At 47.9% G+C, this 21,984-nt stretch overlaps 1 protein-coding gene across 2 annotated transcripts in view; it reads left to right on the plus strand.

Moving 5' to 3' along the window:
- Window positions 1–273: 273 nt before the first annotated feature.
- Window positions 274–21,984, plus strand: part of CCDC192 (coiled-coil domain containing 192) — a 1,307,223-nt gene continuing 1,285,512 nt past the window's right edge. For both annotated transcript variants that reach the window (XM_085632706.1, XM_085632707.1), the window contains exon 1: window positions 274–508. In XM_085632706.1, coding sequence (XP_085488832.1) covers window positions 393–508 — 116 coding nt within the window. In that variant the 5' untranslated portion in view covers window positions 274–392. The remainder of the gene's footprint in view (window positions 509–21,984) is intronic.

The raw sequence follows: 21,984 nt of genomic DNA on the forward strand, positions 1-21,984 counted from the left end.
TGTATAGTGTCCGCAAATGTCAACTGGAAACTCTTATTTCCCCAGCTAATGAACACGGTTTGAGGTAGAAAATATGCATTCTTCAAAGGTGCCAGAGTCCCTGACGAGCCTCGGCATTGTTATCCTTCTCTCTCGCGGCCAGGCAGCAATGCTTCCATCCAATGGCTCGCCAAACTCTCTGGAAAACCACACTTTCTCTGTGAGTTCGATCAGTCTGCGCATGCTCCGACGTGCTCCGTTGCTAGCCTCATGTGTTCGGCTCGAGATTCGAGAACGGTTGCTTGACTCGCAGAGTGGAACGTCAGTACAATTTCAACTGCCAAGCGCGCCTGAAAGCAGGCTCAGAGACGAGGCAGCCCTGGCAGCGCAGTGCCCACCCCGGCGTCGCCAGCATGGGCGTGGGAGCCAGCAGCAGCAGTGCCAGGGTCGTGAAGCTGAACCCTGACTTCCAGCCCATCACCCAGACCCGCGGGGTGTCAGCGGGAGGCAGGGTGGTGAGAGCGTCCAGGTCAGTGACACCCCGAGCTCTCTGATGCGAAGCATTCTGAGCGGTTCAGATTTGTATGCCAACTGACGTTCTTCCAGGACACAGACAGACCCCACAACATATGGTATCGGGACTGTGAGAATCTCCGTACATACGCATATTTGGGCATTTCTCTTGGGAAGATACTGAGAAATTTCAGCGATAATGAGTCATTGACTGCACTGGGAGAAAAGATCATTTATCCATAATAGGTTGAACACAGAATATGCAAATACTACATGATACTGGCAAAGTGCGAAAAGTTGAAAAATATTTTAAAGTATGACTTTTCGAGTTTTATATCTCCAGTGTTGCAGATGTAGAACTCCGATTAAGGGAATATCTTGACCTGGCATTGATGTGAATTGCAAGACTGACAGCCGAAGTGACATATTTTGACCTCATCTAATTTTGCAGTGGGATGAGATGGGTAGAAGGGCATAGGCAGTTTACACTATGCCACTGGCATTATCTTAAGTTTTCATAATGTGGGCATATTCACTTTAATAAATAATCAGTTGTGATGTGGAGGAACCCAATCCGATGACAAGTGTATTTTGACTTTTATGTGAACTTCAGTAGAATTCTGAAAACGTGCATTCCTTGCTAAAAGTGAAAACTCGAACGCTGGCTTTTCCTCGGTGGACAGCTACGTAGGTGGCTGCTTTCAGGGCTGGATGAAGTGCTAGAAACTAGCCCTGATGCGATTAGCTAATCTATTTCAATAAGTGCTTTAATTTAAGCTTTGGCCATATTTTCCCCATAAAAACCTCGAGCGAAAGTACCCGCACTCACACTTTAGATAGAGGCAAGATCGCAATGCTCACTCACACGAGGAAATGTGGGGCTGCTTTGAACATTTGTGCTAGGCTGATTTTGGTTCTCAGTCCGGTCTTGAAAACCTGTACACACCTTTAACAAGACACCCACAGTGCTCTCACAGTTCACCTACTATTCTGATTTGCATCACACTTTAGTGCAGAGGTCTTCCAACTTTTTTGTTCTGAGTCCCCTTAAGCAAAATGTTTTGAATTGGACCCCCATCAAAATTTTATGGCAAGAATTGGGAGGAAATTAGGGCTGAGCCCAGGGAGTAGGGCTTATAATATCATTTCAGGGGTACTTTTTCTGCAACTCGTGTGCCACACTAAGGGGCCCATTACGATGGTGGGCGGACTTTGTCCGCCCGCCACCTTATCGGGAAATGGGACCGCCCGCCATTGTCGCAGCAGTCCCGCATGTGGCATTAGGATGTGCCCGCCAGACTGGCGCGCGCATCCCGCAGTTTAAGCAAGCAGCACCCGCCGCAATGTGTAAAATGCATGTTGTGCATTTGCATGCACAATGTGATAGGCACCGCGCAGTGCCTGTCACCTTGTGCATGCAAATGCAGGAGGGTACCATAGGTACCCCCCATGTGCACCCCCCACCCCCGAACACCCTGGGGGCCCATGGCAAGGCAGTTCACCGCAATGATTATATGCGCTGTTCTGGCGAGACATTTAGTGAGTGGGCTTTCAAAACTCCGACCACAGCTTTTGGGGTGGCATAGAGCATGCGCTTACGTGCACAATGACGAGCAGAGGCGCCATCTGGCTTTCCTCTCTCATCATGGTGCGTGCACATTGCATAGCTCGCGGCACCCTTAAAGCGCGCGATCAGTTTCGCAGCCGCTCACTTTAATTTTCTTCCAGCGCGCGATCATTTTCGCGGCTGCGAAATCCAGATTGCACCCCTGCTTTGTATGAGCTACTCGCGCGTGGAACCTAGAATCTTGAGAGCTCCGTAAAAAATAAATAATGAAAGATTCATACATGTACTAAAGGATACGGCTGCATTTTACGCTCATTAAATGGTGGGGAACCACTCGCGCATTAGTTTTATGATGCGCCCACGTGCAGGCTAAAAAAGAGACACAAACGGTATATTTAAAGAGCCCTGCAGCAGCGTGCTTCAAAGGGTATGCGATGACCCGGCAGCAGATGTAGGTCACTAAACTCACCACAAGGTTCGACTGAACAAAAGTAGATGAGGCGACAACGGCACCGGGCACGGGACACCGCGCATGAACATTTTTACCACAGCAAAGTAAAAAATAAACCAAGGAGAAAACTCAAGAACAGCACACAATAACTTGTTCTCTTAAATAAAAGACATTTATGCTAAAAAATAAAATGTTGATCCATCTCGAAATATATAAACACTTTCACTATTTGTGATATATTTTATACTGTGGTTTGCCTACACGGGCTGCTGTGCTGATGGACTAAACTTATGTTTACCAATTGTGAGGTAAAGTTAATAATAAAAAAAACGTACACAACATTCCAGCATCCTGTACTCTAAGGAGAAGAGCCAGGTATGGCGTAATTTCTTATACCGAGACTTGATGCTCTCTGACTTGGAAATAACCCGCCCGCCATGCAACACTTTTTGAGAGCCCTTTTGTGTTCCTTGTGTTTCCGAATTTGAGTCACTGCGTTGCACATGGGGGCAGGGACTAGGAGTTCAGACAGGGATAATACGTGTGAACACAGCTTTAAAACTCGTCGACGAGCAACAATTTTATTTTATTTCAATAATAGTCCGAAACTAACCCCTGTGCGTTCGCAGACAACTTGGAAACCTGTTGGGAGTCCCTGAAACAGTTGCAGTTTAGTGTCCACTATCAGTGTGCCTTTTTTATGATGATGTACGAAAAGCAATACGGCTGCAATTTATGGCAGCCATTCTCAAGTGGTCTGTTCGTGTCATAGAATGTGATAAATCCAGTTGACCAGTTACAGGTGGTTTCCACTCCGTGTCATAGGGGTTAGGAGTATCTATTGAGCGACCACGGTAAATATTCCAATTGATTCGGCTGTGAAACTGTTTCTGATGTCAGCCGGTGTTTTATTTCATAAGGAAAGCGTTTCGGTTCTCTTGACTCTTAATTGGACCCATTAGAAACCATTTGTAATTAGTCACATGGATCGCTCACCAGGGAACATTTCTGCGGCTCACATAAAAGTGCAAAACGTGATATTTAAAGATCCTATCGCACGCATAGGCGCAGACCCCCCTGAATGCTTGTGCTCACAAGGTTCGTGTACGCTGCAAAACATGTCAGAGAACTAGTGTTATAGATTTTGAGTGTGGATAAAATGTTTTCTTGTGAACTTACACTGTCTAGAACATTAGAATCCCGCGGGCACGAGGAGGCACTCAAGACTTCGAGGCGCTACCACCAAAACACCGGCCTGATATTTTCCAAGTGCGGAATAGAAGAAGGGGGCAATCAGCGTTGAGTCAGGGGGTGGGCCGGGAATCGGAAAGAACATGTATTCAAGGTGAGCCGCTGATGGAAAGGAATCATGAAGCAGCTTTGATGGACTTCGCATGCACAGAGTAGCAGAACCAATCAACCACAGTCCACCTGTAATAGACCTCTGTGTACTGAATAGCATCACCAACCTCAGTCCACCTTTAATGGACTTCGTATGCACAGAGTAGCAAGACCGACCAACCACAGTCCACTCTTCATGGACTTCCATGCATAGAAAAGCATCACCCACCTCAGTCGACCTTTAATGGACTTCGCATGCACAGAGTAGCAAGATCGACCAACCACAGTCCACTCTTCATGGACTTCCGTGCACAGAGTAGCAGGACCGACCAACCACAGTCCTCCTTTGATGGCTTTCCGTGCATAGAATAGCATCACCCACACAGTCCACTTTTAGTGGGTTTCTCGTTCACAAACAGGAGCACCCCAATGCTCTCCGCCTTTGAACTGCCTTCCAGTGCACACATTGAGCAGTGACACGTAGAACAGCCCACTGCCGCCAATGTAGACCTCTATGGTTGCCACAGGCCATAGAGTGCACAAATGCCAAAGTACAATCGTTTCGATTTCCATACACACATTTATCGGCAATTATATTTATTATGGAGGGCTTTTGTTATACCCAAAAAGGTTTTATGCAATTTGAAATATAAGTGTAGAGAAGAGTTATGGCATACGGGCCAAAGCTGCCGACTTTGGACCTGGGTAACCAAGTTCCATTCCTAGCGCTTCTTCAACATCCTGTGATTTTGGGCAAGTTATTTAATATCCTTGTGCCTGAAAGAAAACTCCGAACTTGTGTAATGTAACCAATGTTCATGTAAAGCGTCCCAATGTCCAACACAATTCGTACTATATAGTACTCTCCCAAAAAATGTATTCTGATGTGTACAGAACCTTCCTGTAGACTCTTGCATACTTTATGTATGTCGTAGCCTAATTGCATGGCCTGGCTTTGTCGATTCCAGAGGCGTCAGGAAATCATTCTGTATGGTACATGCATAAAGATAAGAACAAATATTCAGAAAAATATTATCTTTTTATACACCACCTTAAAAAAAAAACTCTGTCCCTGACCCTCCTTACTGTGCTAGCTCTGATTGGTGCACTGCTCCGTGCGCTGCTTGTGGCTGGTTATGATATGTTAAAAAATATTTGTAACGCGCGCTATCACCATAGGTTTCTTGGCGCTCAATTGACCGGTAGCGTGATCCAGGAGAGAGGGTTAGTCATACGCAGAACGAAAGAGCAAAGTTTTTAAAAGTCTGCGGAAGGAGTCATACTGAGGACAGAGACGGAGTGAGGGTGGCAGGGAGTTCCAGGTAGAGGAAGCCTGGACTGAAAAACTTAAGCCACCATGCTTTTTCCTTTTAAATTTGGGAACCTCAAGAAGATTGAGAGAAGCTGAGCGAAGAGCCCTAGAAGGAGTATAGCGAGTCAAGCACGAGGAGATGAACGCAGGGGCTGCATTCGAGAGAGCCTTGAAGGTGGAACATGCCAATTTGTGGATGCAACGCTTGGAGATAGGGAGCCAGTGCAGACTATGGAGGAGGGGAGTGACGTGCTGATATTTGGGCTGGTGAAAAATCAGGCGGGCAGCTTGATTCTGCACCAGCTGAAGTCGGTGAAGGAGACAGGCCGGGATACCCGCATACAGCGTATTGGCGTAGTCAAGCCTTGCGGTGATGAGTGCAATAACAACTTGGGTCAGGGCATCTTTGGTAAGGAACCTGCTGATCTTACGGATCCGCCTGAGGTGGAAAAAACAGGCTGAAGTGACCGAGTTGATTTGCGATTTCATTGAGAGATCTTCCGAAATGATCACCCCCAGGCTTTTGACTGAGCGCACGGGAGTGGGTGCCGCCCCCAGAGATGTTGGCCAGTAGGTGGAATTCCATGGGTGGTTAGGGCCTCCTACCAAGACGAGCTCGGTCTTGGTAGGGTTCAGTTTTAAGTGGCTGTGATACATCCACTCTGCAATGGTCAACATGGTGGTCTGGAAATTAACACGGGAGGAGGGAAGGGAATCTATAGGAAAAATTAACTGAAGGTCGTCCGCATAGTTAAAGATTGTGACCGGGGAGTTGCGGAGGGAGGCTAATAGGGGTTGGAGATACAGATTAAAGAGAAGCGGGGATAATGCCGAGCCCTGTGGGACTCCGCAGGGGAGGGATGTAAAGGGTGCGGACAAAGTGGAGAGATGAACGGACTGTGATCGCTGGTGGAGAAAAGATCTGAGCCAGTCGAGGACCACTCCCTGAATGCCGGCATTGTGGACACGGTCGATCAAGATGGTATGATCGACCGTGTCGAATGCCGCTGAGAGATCTAGTAGGACAAGGGCCTGAGAGATGTTATTGTCAGCGCCCTTCCTGAGGGTGTCCAAGACTGCTACTGTGACCGCCTCGGTGGAATGGAGGGGTCTGAATCCCGCTTGTTGGCGATCCAAATAAGAGGATTTCTCTATAAAAGTTGAATTTGGCTGTAAATTTATGTGAGTATCGGTAAGTCAGAGGTGTTTTTGCTCTCCTCAAATGTAGTACTTTATGAGTGTTTAGCTAATTTACATTGTCTATCTCCACCCCCTTCCCCGTCACTTGCACTTCACATCCGGTTCTGAATTTACAAGCCTGACAGCGAGATTTAGCTAAGCAACCCGTGTGTGTAATGTAAGGTTGTGGATTGTATTGTGTTGTAATTGCATTTATTATAGCGCTTACTAATCCAGACGAGGCGTTTGTATGCACATGCATACAAACAAGGGATACGTAATTAATCCATACATCGTTTGCCTTTGGGACATTATAAGTGTTTAGTTATCCAGCACAATATCCTTCATTAAACAACATCAAGTGTTGGATGGCTAATCACTTATAAGGTCCCAAAAGCAAGACCTATTGGCTATGCCAATGCTTGTTTATGTAATTCACATGCTGCTTGCAAATGAAAGCCTGAAAATGCAACAAATAAACAAGGTCGCACTTCCAGGACATCTCAATTTTCAAGTCTTTGCAGAGGCATTTGCGGCCCCCTCAGAAAACAGTCACGGACCCCCAGGGAGCGTACACCACAGTCTGAAGACCGGCTCTAATGTTTCAATACTGAGACATACAAGAGTAGGATTTGCAGTGCACATTGCCAATACAGTACGGAAACATGTACTTTCACAAGCTTTTTGTAGGACAATTTGTAGTTTATCCCGATAGCTCAGAACTGACACATTCACAGAGCTCTCAAAAAGTACATTGTTGCTTTGTTTACTAAACAAGCATTTTGTGTGCACAGGCATTTGCATGTAAGTTAAATAAATATGTGCTATGCAGTAGCCACAATAATTTTCCAATCTGTTTAATTGGTTTTTGAGCCTATCATGCAAAAGTCTGTGGTAGACTCTCAACTATGCTCAGATGGATAGTGTGCTAAGAGCAGTTTCATAGCTGCCAACTGTTCCCTTTAACATGTGAAACATTCAGTCAGTTCTAACTTTTTTCCTGCAGCACTTTGTATGTTGCAGTTTCTGAGTTCATCTTTACAAAGTTACAAGTTCCAGCATACACTATTGGTAATGACTAAAAAGCCAGGACTTGAAGTGCACCACATGATTAGGCTCTGTAGCAGCCATGCATATCAAGCCTGAGGTATTACCCCCCCCCCCACCCCCACGCAGGTTTCCGCAGCTTAAGAGTTTAGCTCACTGCCCACTGCTCTGGTGGACAGTAGGTGACTAGTGCACTGGGCGGTTTGATGCAACCATTGGTCACAAAACACCAGCTCCCAACAAAGGCAAAATGCATTAGGCAGCGAGGGTTAGTCTTACCTGCAATGGGACAAGGATGCGCCTGCATTTACCTGCACAACTTCTAATCCTGTCATTCTGTGGCACAAGCCAAGCAAGGCGTTCCAGTGGGCCAGAAGAGCTGAGAAGAGCAAGGCTCCTGCTGCTACAGCTCTCCCTCCTCCCATGTTGTTTTATCCCATATCTCAACAGCTTCTTATCTCTGGGCTGGCACTTCTACATATAGACAAGGGTGATGGAGACTAGGAGCCAGTGAATGTGTAGTGGGAAGCGTGACAGGGTACTTCATCGTTATAGCTGTAAACTCGGGCTTCTTTTTACAGCAGCCATTTTTAGGTCTCGCCTACGCAGCGCGCATGCGTTGCACTAGGAGATGACGTTTAGAAATCGGTCAGCTCTTTTCAGGGTGGCATCCACCTTGCGAGAGCAAGCAACGCGCACGCTTGTTTACATTTCCCTGCTCGCGTCACTTTCATCACTTTCACTTTTTAGTCGGCTCGGGCGTTTGGAAGCAGCGTCGCTCGCAGGGGGCATTTTTCTTTCTTTCTAATGAGCTTTCACGCGCGCGCTTGTTTCCATTCAGCGGCGCGCGCAGGGATTCATATCACTCATACTCCGAGCTGCCCATGTTTTCTTGATAATCATGTCATCATATTACTCCTTCTTGAAGATGTCTGCTCTTTATTGGTACTCAGTACTGATTGGGGCTGTTTATTCTTTCTTGATATTTGGGTCCTTTCGCGGCCGCGGGGCCGCGCTTGTCTTTCAGCGCTTGTTAAATTAAATGTCTACCACACATGGAGTCCGCATAAAAGCCAGGCTGGGCCATTGCGTCGTTAGACCGCATCCACACACACAGCCTCTGCAGCTTCCAAATCGATCTCAATAGGGCATCTGGACACTTCTCCCCTCGCCTGTCGGACGTGGGCAGCAGACATGGCGGCCAAGGACAAAACAAGTCTGTTCCGGGAGTAACCGTGGCTCCCTCGGGCGGAACTCACCAGGAAAACAAAACTCCTGCTTGAGGGGGCTTGGATGTGCATCTGGAATAAAGCTGAATTCATAGTCCAATCGGTTATTTCAAGTGACAAAGGACTAGCCAAGATCAAAGCGCACTGACACTGCGGGCTTCTAGTACACCACAGCCAGTCCTTGTTATATGCAAATTACACTTTATTTTAGATGCCTCTATAACAAGTCCACTGTTTCTAACCTCGCTGGCACGTAATTACCTGCAAAGAGGTGAAAAAGATGTAGACTGCAGGTAAGGCCCCCAAAGTACCCCCTCGGCCTGCCCACTCCCAGCCGCTGCCACAAGGGCGTCTCCTACTCTCTGCTCTTTAGCTGTCCGCACAAAGCAAAAAAGTGTTCCTTCTGAAATAAAAAGCAAAAGTTATTCTTAAGAATTGTAGCACCTACGATCTTTCATTTCCACACCATCTTTATGTACAAAGAGAAGAGGGACATACAGGAGTGACATTCTTATGATGCATAATTGTTTTTATATTCTTCTTTTTTTCAAAGCGTTCCATAACTAGAATTAAAAAAACACATATAGTTTTCGTGATGGTGTTTACCAACAATTTGTTTTTCTAAAGTGCAATTTTACGAAATTGGAATATAGAGACACCCCGCCCTGGGTAACATTGCTGTCTTCAGTTTATAACCAAGTAAGAGTTAACATATTTCAAGAAATACTTATTGGAGTTATAAAGTACAATATCTAGGTGCTAAGATGACTTAGAGTTAAACGCTCGCTGCTCAGCCATGCAGGTGTCACTCACGTGTTCGAATTGCAGCCAGACCGGTCAGATTTAAAGAGGGTACATTGGAGATAATGTCACCCATTACTCAGAGCGCTTAGGTTAATCTCTGAAACCAGCCAAGCTTCCTGAAAAACGTTATGATAAGTGTGGCTGCCAAAGAGTCCCATTCAACTGTGCAGAACACGCATCAAATTCACTGGCACACGGTGTACAAATACATCACGTTTTTAAGTTCTCAGAAGTTAAGAAGTGAGAAATGTAGGTCGACACCTAAATCTAGAAAAGGCGTCTCTAGAACCCACCCCACTTGGCCCACCCAAACCAGTACTATCTGCTTTTTTCCCTATCCCGTGACAATTACTTAACCTCGCCAGTAATAAACAAATCCCGCCTAAGCCGTGTTGTGATTGGACTCAGCAGCTGTTTTGACAGGCCGGGGCTCTCGGGGTGGACGGGGCCCTCTGCAGGACAACACTGCCTGTCCCGAAGGCGCAGCCACCTGGAGGACACCTTTAAGCCGCAGCCAATTTGTACTTCAGAGGTGCCCTGATGAGCCCGCCGTTGTAAGACGCAGACGCTAATTGGCTCAAACATCCTGTAAATCACTTTCATGCAGGCTATGGAAGGCAGTGAGCTGACGCCTGCGGTGACCTGGTTTTCGGCGGCCCCAATAGTGCTCAGAGCTGTAGACAAGCATTTACAATGCAATGGTCTCGGCATTGGTAAAGTTAGAGCTATTGGCATTGCTCGTGACATTATTTTTGTTAATGTTTTTGTTTTTAAAACATTTAAAGAAACGCCATTGTCATGAGCAATGCCAATAGCTCCAACTTTAACAATGCCGAGACCGTTGCATTGTAAATGCTTGTTTAACAGAGTCTTCGGCGTAGCGTGCCTTTCACATCAACACAAGGGCACCCAGCACTGCTATGTCAGATTGGACTATGCGGGTGCTCCATTTAGCCCCAAGTCCCCTGTAAGCATCCATTGAACAACAAACCACTACGCCCACCCTGGGTCGAAGATCACCGATCACCAATAGTTGCCCATTGCCAAAAGAAAAGAGGAGTATCGGATACAAACCCCCAGGTGAGCGGTGTCTACAGAGGTCATGAGTGCACCTGTGTGTGCGTAAGCCACTAATCAAACAACCAAAGGAAGACCACCTGGATGAACGTCACACAGAAGGAGGGGGCAACTGTTGTTTAAAGTTACACAGGTCTCTTATTGGAAGGACCTCAGAAAGGTGGCAGTCACCTACCGCCTGAGGCCCACCACCAATGAACATCACATCTACTGCCATGAGAGCGAGCTCCGACTGAAACCCATCATCAATAGAAAAAGCACCCGAAAGCATGCCACACACCTAGTGTCAACAGCAAGGCCACCTGTAGGAATGTTACTGATCATCCATCACAGATGAATGTCATATCCTGCGCCAACACAATAACCACGCTGGTGCATGCATGTCAAACTGCTCTACCACCATGAATGAAAGTTACAGACTTACTGCCAACATGCACACTATTCCAAAGAATATAGCATAACCAGCCAAGGAAAACCACACCAGTGCACATCACACACCCAGAGCCAACAAGAAAATCCCTCATTTCATGGTCACACTCCCAAGGCCATCAAAAGCCAATCCCTAGGTGGAGATCACATACCAGCTGCCAAGAGGAAATCCACCCTGATGCGCGTCACATTCCCACCACTACCAGAAGACCCCTTGAGATAAATGTCACATCTTTTGTAAAAAATAAAATAAAAAAAATTATATAAATCCGACAGATGCATGTCACTTCCTCAGCGCCAAGAAGAAATCTGACCATATACAAGTCAGTGTCAGGGTGCCAACGCTAGTCACCCGGATACTCGTCACCCAGCATTATTAGGAGCTCCTCGTGAAAGCTGTGAACTCTAGGCGCTCACATAAAGGCACTGTGAAGGTCAGACACAGAGTCTCACAGTGGGCTTAATTTGTCCATATAGATTAGAATCTTTAGGGTCTTACAGGGAACGGCTCAAGAACTGTTGGCTGTCCCCCCCACCCTCCAAAAACCCGTAGTCCAGACCCACGAATACACGAGCATAGATTTTGTATCTGCCTTTCCCACCTCAGCATATTTTCTCGGGGTTCAAAGGAACAAGTGCCTTCCACAAACAGGCAAGTCACGATTCTGCCCAGGGCGCACCTTCCATTGGTGCAGCAGGTGTGGTGGCATCTGCGCCTAGAGGGGCCCACTAAACCCTAATTATTGTTGTATTTTACCAACAGCGGCCATGGGGCCCGTTCCCTTCCTTGCACTGAAGTCCGTGACACACTGGCTGCTACTGCCTCCGTTTGCCATTTCCTTTTATTTGCATTTCACTTTCGAATCTGAAAATATATTATTTTTCCCGCGGGGTCACCGGTTCCTTTCTTCTAGCTCCCCTCCCCACACATCACAAGTCCCTGCTAGCTGCCGCGCTTGAAGCAAAGGGCCCAAGAGGGTTAACGAACCGCTCCCTTGGGCCACGTGACGCACCTGCTGCTGTCGCCATCTCTGGGGGAGGGAACCTGTCAGGCCATACCAGGAGGTAAGTCTCGTTCTGTTCAAGAGAGAGTACAGTACAGAGGTGGGGGTGGCTCAACAAGTTCTCATACTACCCCACAGATACAAGTTTGTGGGAAGTACAATATTCGGCTGCACTTAGTTTCCAGTGGACTTTTTAGAAGCTTTATTTGTTGTAATGTAACCGAACTTTAAAGACGCAAAACAAGTAATTTGGGATATAAACTTTCTGAAATTATAAACGTCACAGAAAAGTCGGTAGGCTGCTACAAAGCCATCGCCATGCCAGGTATGCCAGTCGCATGCAAAATGGGTGCCTCTGCGACTGGAAGAGAAAAGGGCTGGGGCAGGCCTGGGCAACGTCAGGCCGAGTAAAGCCCATGGAAGGTGGGTACACCTGCAGCAAAGCCAGCATTGTGCCAATGTAGACTGGCTGTTAGGGCTGGGACCGAGTCCGTGGCATACCAGACAAATGCCTGTGGAAGTCGGACAGGCCCGTTGGGCTGGGTCAGAATCACCCCCAATGTGAGAATGGTGCATTTAGAGGCCTGGGGCCTCTACAGAGCCAGTGGGATATGGTAAAGGTCCAGTGGCTCTCTGAACCCTTTCCCCGACAAATACAAGCACTGAAGAATATGTTATTGTACATAAAATAGCACTGTTAGTTTTCAATGCCACTAGCCACGAGGCTTGCAGAACCTGAAACCAGAAATGCACATGCAGCAGTTTCCCCAACCTAAAAATAAGCAAACCCCACATGAGTTATCGGACTGAACTTCTTTCTGTAAACAAAACTTAAAATCATTTCCAGACAGCCTCACAATCGGTGATTCACCGCCACAACGCTGTGCGGCCTGTGACCCCACATGAGTTATCGGACTGAACTTCTTTCTGTAAACAAAACTTAAAATCATTTCCAGACAGCCTCACAATCGGTGATTCACCGCCACAAAGCTGTGCGGCCTGTGGGGTGTTCCTCTTCGAGATAAGCGGGTTTCACAACCCGTTGAGAGCAACAAAAATACCTGAGCTACAGACGTGATCCAATTGGAGCCTGACAGACCTGCCCCCCCCACCCCTCCAATTTACAGATGTTGTCAAGTTTCCCAGGGCCATGCGTGAATAGTTAGTCCATTCCCGTTTTCTTCCTCAAGTCCCTGTATAAACCCAGGACTACAAGTCCCAGAATGCTAAGAAAATACCCGGGAGTGAACTAATGGGTGGACCTGGGAAACCGTGGAGCAATTCCAATCAGTCTTCCGAGAGATGGGTAAAATCCACTGCCACTGAAACCCCTGTAAATGCCACCCGGAAGGCTGCTGGTTTGCACCCCTAAACAGAACAATGCCCAGGTCAGACACTATACCATCACGTGAGCGGTCTTTAAATAACCAATGCCTCCCCCACCCCGAGAGCTGCGTGTTTGTGCCCCTACAACCCCAGGGTCAGAGAGGAGGTTATCACAGGAGAGGCACTGACTACTGAGATAACTACAGCGCCCCCTCCCAACAGAGCGCTGCCGATGTATACACTATTTCCAGTCTAAATAAGAGCTTCACTGTTTAAGTAACCAAAGCCCCTCCCCCAGCCCTGACAGTTGCAGTTTACAACCTCATCTTCCCCGCGTTTCATCTGAGGCCGTGGTGCTAGCGAGGACAGGTGGACTGTCCCAAGACCACCCCGACACCGTCACTACTATAAAACCTGGTGTGCGACTCAACCACTGTCCAACCAGTCGCGAGCGTCGGGGTGACCTCTTAACTCCCCTGTAACCCAAGCCTCCCAGGAGGCAGGACGCCATGTTTGTTTACATGAAAAACAAAGGAGCGGCGGCCTGCGCGACCTGGCAATTAACAAATGCGTCCGGACGCAGGGACACCACCGCCTTTCTCCGAGGCACAGCAGAAAATGCCTCGGAGAAAGGGAGTGTCCTTTTCGGATTGGGGGGCGTGTTTTGCTGTTGTCTCCTCCCTGAGACTTCTCGCAAAAAACACGCCCCCCGATCCGAAAAGGACGGGGCAGGATTAGAGTGACGGGACCTCTTCTCCAATGGCTGGCCAGCATTTACTAGGCCAGCCAATGGAGAACAGGGAAGAAGAGGGGCGGGTTCAAGCCCCTCTTCTCCCATGTCATTATGTCTCGCGAGCGAGACTGCGCAAGCGCAGCCATCGCTAGCCGAGACCTAAAAAACTACTCTCACATCTTACAGAGAATCATAGCAGTAGTGACAAGTAAAAACAGAAATCTCAAGTTCTGATAAAGTTAACTGGTGCATGTCTCGGATTACCAGATGACTCCATGTCAATTTACCACCGGGTTTCCTGTTCTGGGATTTAACATCACAAATCGGTGCCTTCAACGCGCTCGTCAAGGGTAGTAAGCGCTGAATAAATGTAATTTTAAGTCAATTCTGGACAGGACAGGAGCGGTTTGATTCCATTAAGCCATTGCACTAACACACCTGAAAGTAAGTATTGGTAAGAGGAAAACCCACGGCTGGGAAACTGGTGTCCTGTTGCCATGGAGTGAGTTTGTCTTAGATAGCAATAGGAAATTACTCTGCCTCTAGTAGTGCAGATTACCTAATCACTACAGCGCTGCTGATTTCGATCTTAATATCCAAAATTGTCCCCCAGCTATACACAATACACTGCATGCCCAGCAGTTAACTCTATATTGTATCTTTATTTCTCATCCCGTCTGTGTGTGTCATCGGTGCCTGAAATGGAAAAATAGAAGTGCGGGTACTCTGTACCAGAGTAACTGCTTGTTTCTGAGAAGTGCCGGAACTCTCCAATTAAAAGTATAGCATTTCTCTTGAGAAGTGCCGGTACTCTCCCTCTCAAAATAAAAAAGTGCCGGTACTCCGTACTGGACACTACCGGCCCATTTAAAGCACTGTGTGTCATTAATATAAGATCTATTGGCCCATTCATTGGTGTCGATTGGTAATCTTACATCTCTGTCCATCTTCATTTCTGTCTATCTTTATATATGTTTTTGTAACTCTCCATGGATTACCTAACTCTCCAGGCACACATCCATTCATTTGTCTGTTTTCCATGCCTCCCTATGAGAAAGTGCCATCTTTCTTGCATGGCACTTTTTGCTGAATTGCTGAATGTACTTTGACTGAGTGTGCCCTGGACCCCTGCCAATCAGGTGCCCAGGGCCTATGTTCCTTCCCGAAAAACCTCAAACCTAAATTGGCAAACCCTGGCCCCATGTCAGCCCCTGGTAAATGGTACCCTAGGTACCCAGGGCCTTGTGACCAGGGAAGGCCTCTAAGGGCTGCAGCACTCATTGTGCCACCCTTAGAGGCCCTGTACCCTAACACACACACACTGCCCTTGCAGGCTGAGTGTCTGGGTACAAGACAAAACAAAGAGTCGACATGGCACACATCCCTGTGTGCCATGCCCACCACCTACACTGCCCTGGCATACATCAGCCACCCCTCTAGCTGGGTGCCCTATGCCAGTGGTTTGGGCACAGGAGCATGAGCCCTGTGCCCCTACAGTACCCAGGTCCATTCCTGGGCACTGTAAGTGCAGTGCTGCCTTTTAAGAATACATGGTGCTGAGAGCTCGTCAAACATGAACTCCACAGCACCATAATGGCAACACTGAAGACTGAGAAGTTTGGTATCAAACTTCTCAGCACATTAAACCCGCACTGATGCCAGTGTGGGATTTAATGTACCAAACACCACAGAGGGAATCTTAGAGTTGCCCCCTGAAACCTAACCTACAATCCACGTCTGGTCCGGGAGGCTGCCTAGGCTGCCACACAGCAGACATGTTGCTGGACCCCTGGGTAGGAGAGCCCCCGCTCTCCTGCGCCTGCAACAATGCACATCCTGGGCGAGGTGCTAGGTCTCCTCCCCCAGGATGGACAGGGGGAAGCTTCAAAGGCATGCCACCTCTGTGAGCTTCCCCAGGCCACTTGCTGCCCCCACTCTGGTGGGAAGCCTGGCCAGAAACCCCAAATAAGGACAGGGGATGTGCCAGCCTGCCAACCCCACCCCTCAGGTGGGGGAGGCGAGGTGAGGCACATCTCCAGGCGCTCGCCATCTTGAAGATGGGAGGCCATGCCCAATCAGGACTAGGCTACTGCCCCCCTCCCACAGGAGATAGGCAGGATAGGGGGTGTACCCACCCCAGGGCAGGGACCCATTGGTCCCTGCCCTTTACCTACCCGTAACGCCCCTAAATCTAGTATTTAGGGGCACCCTGAACCTTCCTTCCTTAGACTCCAGAGTCTGAAAAACTAAGAAGAGCAAGAAGAAAGAAGACCTGCTGTGCAGCTGCTAAGAAGAGGAAGACACCAACTGCTTTGGCCCCAGTCCTACCGGCCTGTCGACCCTCGAACCTGCTCCTGCTACATCCCGGCACCTCTAGTGGCCAGCAACCTCACAAACCCTTTTGGCTACCTTTTGGCTCTAAGCACCTGGGACTCCCATGAGCAGAGGCTCTGATCAAAACCAGCTTCTAACCCCTGGCATCAGCCCGGAACCGCGAACCCTGCACACTCTGCACCTGCCAAGCCTGGCCTGTGCCGGAGTGAACAAAGACCCCGAGGACGTCCCCCTGGCGACTGTGACCCCAAATCCGGCACCCAAGGACTCACCTCGACGCTCCTGACGACGCCTGCAGCCTCAGAACCAGGTACCCCCCCAACCGCGATCAACAAAGGGTAAGATTTCCCGACACCAAAAGGCACCCCTGCACCCGGCGCCCTGCGGCCCCCTGTGCCCAACTCCTGGGTACCTACCTATCCTCCAACTACCCAACTTACCTCTCGAAGTGGTGGTGGCACCTGAAGAATCTTCGTCCACGAGCTTGCAGCCTTTGTTCAACCAGGAGCTTTCCCATTGAAATCCATTGAGCGCCCGAAGGCTCAAAAGCACCCTGCACCCAGCCGCCTGAATGGCCTTGGCAGTGTAACCTCTACACCTATCTACTTCCCCATTTGCCCTGAGCAAGTGACCAGGAGCCCAGCTCCCACAGCCGCGTGACCTGCTAGTGAGCAGCCACCAACCAAGGCCCCCCTGCCTCCCATAGGATAACATTGGGCTTAACTCACTCTGCACCCGGCTGCCCCTGTGCCGCTGAGGGTGTAACAACTGTACTTGCCTGACCCTGGGAGACCGCTGAGTCTGTGCCCAGAACCTTAACTCTGCCAGTCGAGTACTTACCCAAAAGCTGATAACCGAATTTTCCTCCATAGGTTAACATTGACTGGTTTCTTCTGAAATTTCTTCTAAGTGTGGAGTTTCTAAAACTTAAAATATTCACCAAAAATCAACCGAGTAACGAAAACGAAAATACTTACCTGCTATTAGGAGAGATCCCAGTGCTGGATCTTGGTGCCCAGCACTGACCCTGAAAAATATTCACAACCGTACTTACCATTAACCCAATTTTCTTCCATAGGAAATCATTGACTGTTTTTCTGTGAAATTTCTTCCGTGTCGATGTTTGCAAACTACAAATATTCTTTAAAAATCGTACCAATTGTGAACACGTAATTACTTACCTGTTTTAGATAGAGGTACCAGTACTGAGTCTAGGAGCCCAGTACTGGATTACAAAAGTAACGAGAACATACTTTACCTGCAACTTGAATTTCCTCTCATAGGGAATCATTGACTGTTTTTCTATGAAATGTCTTCTGTGTCAACTCTTAAAATAGCAAAATATTGCCTAAAAATCACAACGGCAACGAAGTCTACTTTTATCACTTGTTTCTAAGAACTGTCCCAGGACCGAATCTAGGATCCAGTCCTGGAGTTACAAAAGTAATCCTGAAAGTAATCTATTGCAAATAACTTAAAACTTCCATTGAGCTCAATGCATTATTGTGTTTGAAATTGTGTTGCCTATTGCAACAACCTGTAACCAGTATTTACAAAAGTCAATTGCATATTGCAAAAGTATTTACCTAAAGCATCTCATTCTGAGAAAGTATATTTTAATACCTATTGTTGGTTCTAAAATAAAACAAACATATATTTTTTATATAAACCATTGGCCTAGAGTTCAGTTTTTGAGTGTGTGAGACCATTTGCTGACTGAGTGTGTACAACAGATGCTTTACACTGTCCTCTGATACTGCCTTACTGCTCGACCAAGCTACCACTTTAGAGAGTAAGGTTATATCTAACTTTAGCCTCTGCCAAACCTCTGGGGACTGTGGACTCTGTACACACTGTACCTATTTGGGGACAGTATACACAGAGCCACTTTCTCACATTGGTGGATCAGCGGTGGGATATAAACTTGCATTTGTTGGACTACTTAGTTACCATCTGATCACACAACTCTTAAAATTGCCTTTAGAATTCTGATTGGTCTTTTCCAAAATACTAAAAGTCTTGTCAAGGCCTTGCTTAAGTCCCTTTAGAATTTTAGAAAAATAAAAGTCACTATAGTCAGGGTAGAGGATTAGAACTGTCAGGTTAGAATGACTCAAACAAACCCAGCTATTAGTGAAAATAATAACATGGACCTGGTAGAGGAGCTCGACCTCACACCATACTTACACTTGTCCCTATGCAAGCTTAAAAATATATGGGCCTGCATCCAACCAAACTAGGGCTCCAGGAGCTCCTGGCTGAGTATGCTAAGGACCATCCATCTGAACATGGTGATGGCCAGTCAGATGAGGAAAGGGAAGAAGAGGAGGAGGAGAATTACCCCCCCTCCCCCCACACACACTATTCCCTAGGGAAGAGAGGACCCCCATACCCTTGAATCCAAGAATTAGCATCTGGGAACCTAGAGTTCACACAGGTGAACCTGGTACCAGAGAGATCACTGGGGGACCCACCAGTGAAGAGGATAGCCTTTTAGCAAAGCTAGCCAAAATATTGGAGCTAGAGTCCAGGCTCCTGGCTCTAGAAAAAGAAAGGAGAGAGATGGGCTTAGCACCCATCAATGGTGGAAACAATAATAAAAACAAGGATAGGGAGGAAACTTTTGATCCTAAAATCCCCAAAGGGATTGTCCCTAAATTTGAGGAAGGTGATGACATCACCAAATGGTTCACAGCCTTTGAGAGGGCTTGTGAAATAAGAAGAGTAAAGAAACCTCTCTGGGGGGCACTCCTGTGGGAACTGTTTTCTGGTAACTGCAGAGACAGGCTTCTGACCCTCTCTGGGCCAGAGGCAGGATCCTATGACCATGAGGAAGACTGATTGAGGGATTTGAATTCACTACTGAGGAGTATAGAATTAGATTCAGGTGGGCTCACAAAACCCAGACCCAGTCCTGGATTGACTTTGTAGACTTCTCAGTAAAGGCACTGGGTGGTTGGTTAGCTGGACATGGTGTGCAGGATTTTACTGGATTGTACAATTTGTTCATGATGGAACATATATTAAGTAATTGCACAAATGAAAAGTTGCATCAGCATTTGGTAGACCTAGGTCTAATTTCTCCCCAAGAATTGGGAAAGAAGGCAACCCACTGGGTCAAGACTAGAGTGACAATGACAGCCACTGGGGGTGACCAGAAGAAGGTGGTCACAAAACCTCCCCAGGGGAAAAGTAGTGAGAATCCCCAAGATAAAAAGTCTGAGTCTTCCAAAGGGCCCCAAAAACCTGTTCAGTGGGGTGGGACCCAAACTACTCCCTATGTGCCTCAACCCTATAGGGGGGAGAACTTTGAGCCCTTAAAGGCCTGGTGTAATAACTGTAAGAGGTCAGGACACCTAACTGTAGATAAATCTTGCCCCCACAACAAAGCCCCTAAGGCACCCAGTACAGCTACTCCTGGGGCAGCAAGTATACAGATGGGATCCGAAGTGTACCCTGAGCAAATCTGGGAACACACTGAAGCAAGTCTAGTCTCACTGGGGGAAGTGGAGTTTGCCACTGTAGCTGTGTGGCCACCCAACTTAAAGAAATGTTTGCAGTACCCCTGGGTGAATGGAACTAGGGTAGAAGCTCTGAGGGATACAGGTGCCAGTGTCACTATGGTGAAAGACACACTGGTTTCCCCTGAGCAATATTTGATTGGGAAGTCTTATCCAGTCACCAATGCTGACAGTGTCACCACTAGTCATCCCATGGCCATGGTGACATTAGGCCGGGGGAGGGGGTGGTTACTGGCCTGAAACAGGTAGTGGTCTCTCCAAAGTTGCCAGCTGCATGTCTGCTGGGAAATGATCTGAGGTTGAGCTAAAGGTCCATGCAGCCATGCTGGGCATCCCTGAATTGGTGTGTGTGCAAACCAGAGCACAGAGCAAGAGGAAGGGTGAAAAAGTAGGTCTGGAGCCTGAAATAATGGCCCAACCGACCAAGAGAAAAAGTAAGAAGACTGGGGAACCAGCTTCTGTACAGCAAAACATTCAGGACCCCTCTCCACAGGGAGAGGATTTGGAACTGAGCCCATGGAGCATGACCCTTACCAGGTTGAACTCTTGGGCCCAGGGAGACCCTCTAGGGAAGAGCTGTGCCAGGGTCAGCGAGACTGTCCCACTCTTGAAAGCCTGAGGCAGCACGCTGCTTCAGAAGCAAAGGGAGATGTCAGTGGTACTCACAGAGCTTATTGGGAAGAGGGATTACTGTATGCTGAGGCAAGAAACCCCACTCCTGGAACCACCAGGAGGGTGGTAGTGCCACAGAAGTACAGGGAGTTCATCCTAACTTTGGCTCATGACATCCCCCTAGCTGGACATCGGGGGCAATCCAAAACTTGGGAAAGGCTAGTTAGTCACTTTTACTGGCACCAGATGCACCAAAAGGTGAAGGAGTTTGTCAGCTCCTGTGTTACCTGTCAAGCCAGTGGCAAGACAGGTGGCCACCCAAAGGCCCCCCTCATCCCACTACCAGTGGTGGGGGTGCCCTTTGAAAGGGTAGGAGTGGACATTGTGGGTCCACTTGAACCTCCCACAGCCTCAGGGAACAAATTTATACTAGTAGTAGTGGATCATGCTACTAGGTACCCTGAAGCAATTCCATTTAAGACTAATACAGCCCCTGCAGTAGCCAAGGCCCTCCTGGGTGTCTTCACCAGGGTAGGGTTTCCTAAGGAGGTGGTTTCAGACAGAGGTTCCAACTTCATGTCTGCCTACCTGACACACATGTGGAAGGAGTGTGGAGTGCAGTACAAGTTTACTACACCCTACTATCCACAAACCAATAGCCTTGTTGAGAGATTCAACAAGACATTGAAAGGCATGAGCATGGGTCTCCCTGAGAAACTCAAAAGGAGATGGGATGTCCTGTTACCATGCCTGCTTTTCACTTACAGAGAAGTACCACAGAAGGGAGTAGGTTTCTCACCCTTTGAACTTCTGTTTGGTCATCCTGTGAGGGGACCACTTTGTCTTGTAAAAGAGGGCTGGGAGAGGCCTCTTCAAGAGCCCAAACAAGACATAGTGGACTATGTGATTGGCCTAAGGTCCAGAAAGGCTGAGTACACGGAGAAAGCATCCAAGAACCTTGAGGCCAGCCAGGAGCTTCAGAAGCACAGGTGTGACCAAAAAGCTGCACTGGTTGAATTTCAACCTGGGCAACAGGTGTGGGTTTTGGAGCCAGTGGCACCAGGGCCCTCCAAGATAGATGGAGTGGCCCTTACCCTATCCTAGAGAGAAAGAGTTAGGTCACCTATTTAGTTGACCTGGGCACTAGCAGGACACCCAAAAGGGTTATCCATGTGAACCGCCTTAAGCTCTACAATGACAGGGCTGACATCACCATGCTGATGTTGACTGATGAGGAACAGGAAGCAGAGAGTAAACCTCTCCCTGACCTCCTCTCCTACAGCCCACAAGAGCGGTCAGTAGATGGTGTGGTCTTTTCAGACACCCTCTCTGCCCAACAGCAGACTGACTGCAAGCAAGTCTTGCAACAGTATGCTAGCCTCTTTTCCCTGACCCCTGGTCTGACAGACTGGTGTACCCATGATGTGTACACTGGTGACAGTGCACTTGTCAAGAACAAAATCTATCGCCAGTCAGACCAAGTTAAGGAAAGCATCAAAGCTGAGTTCAGCAAGATGCTGGAGTTA

Source organism: Triturus cristatus, chromosome 2_1 (assembly GCF_964204655.1).
Source record: "Triturus cristatus chromosome 2_1, aTriCri1.1, whole genome shotgun sequence".
In the NCBI taxonomy this organism is placed as follows: domain Eukaryota; kingdom Metazoa; phylum Chordata; class Amphibia; order Caudata; family Salamandridae; genus Triturus; species Triturus cristatus.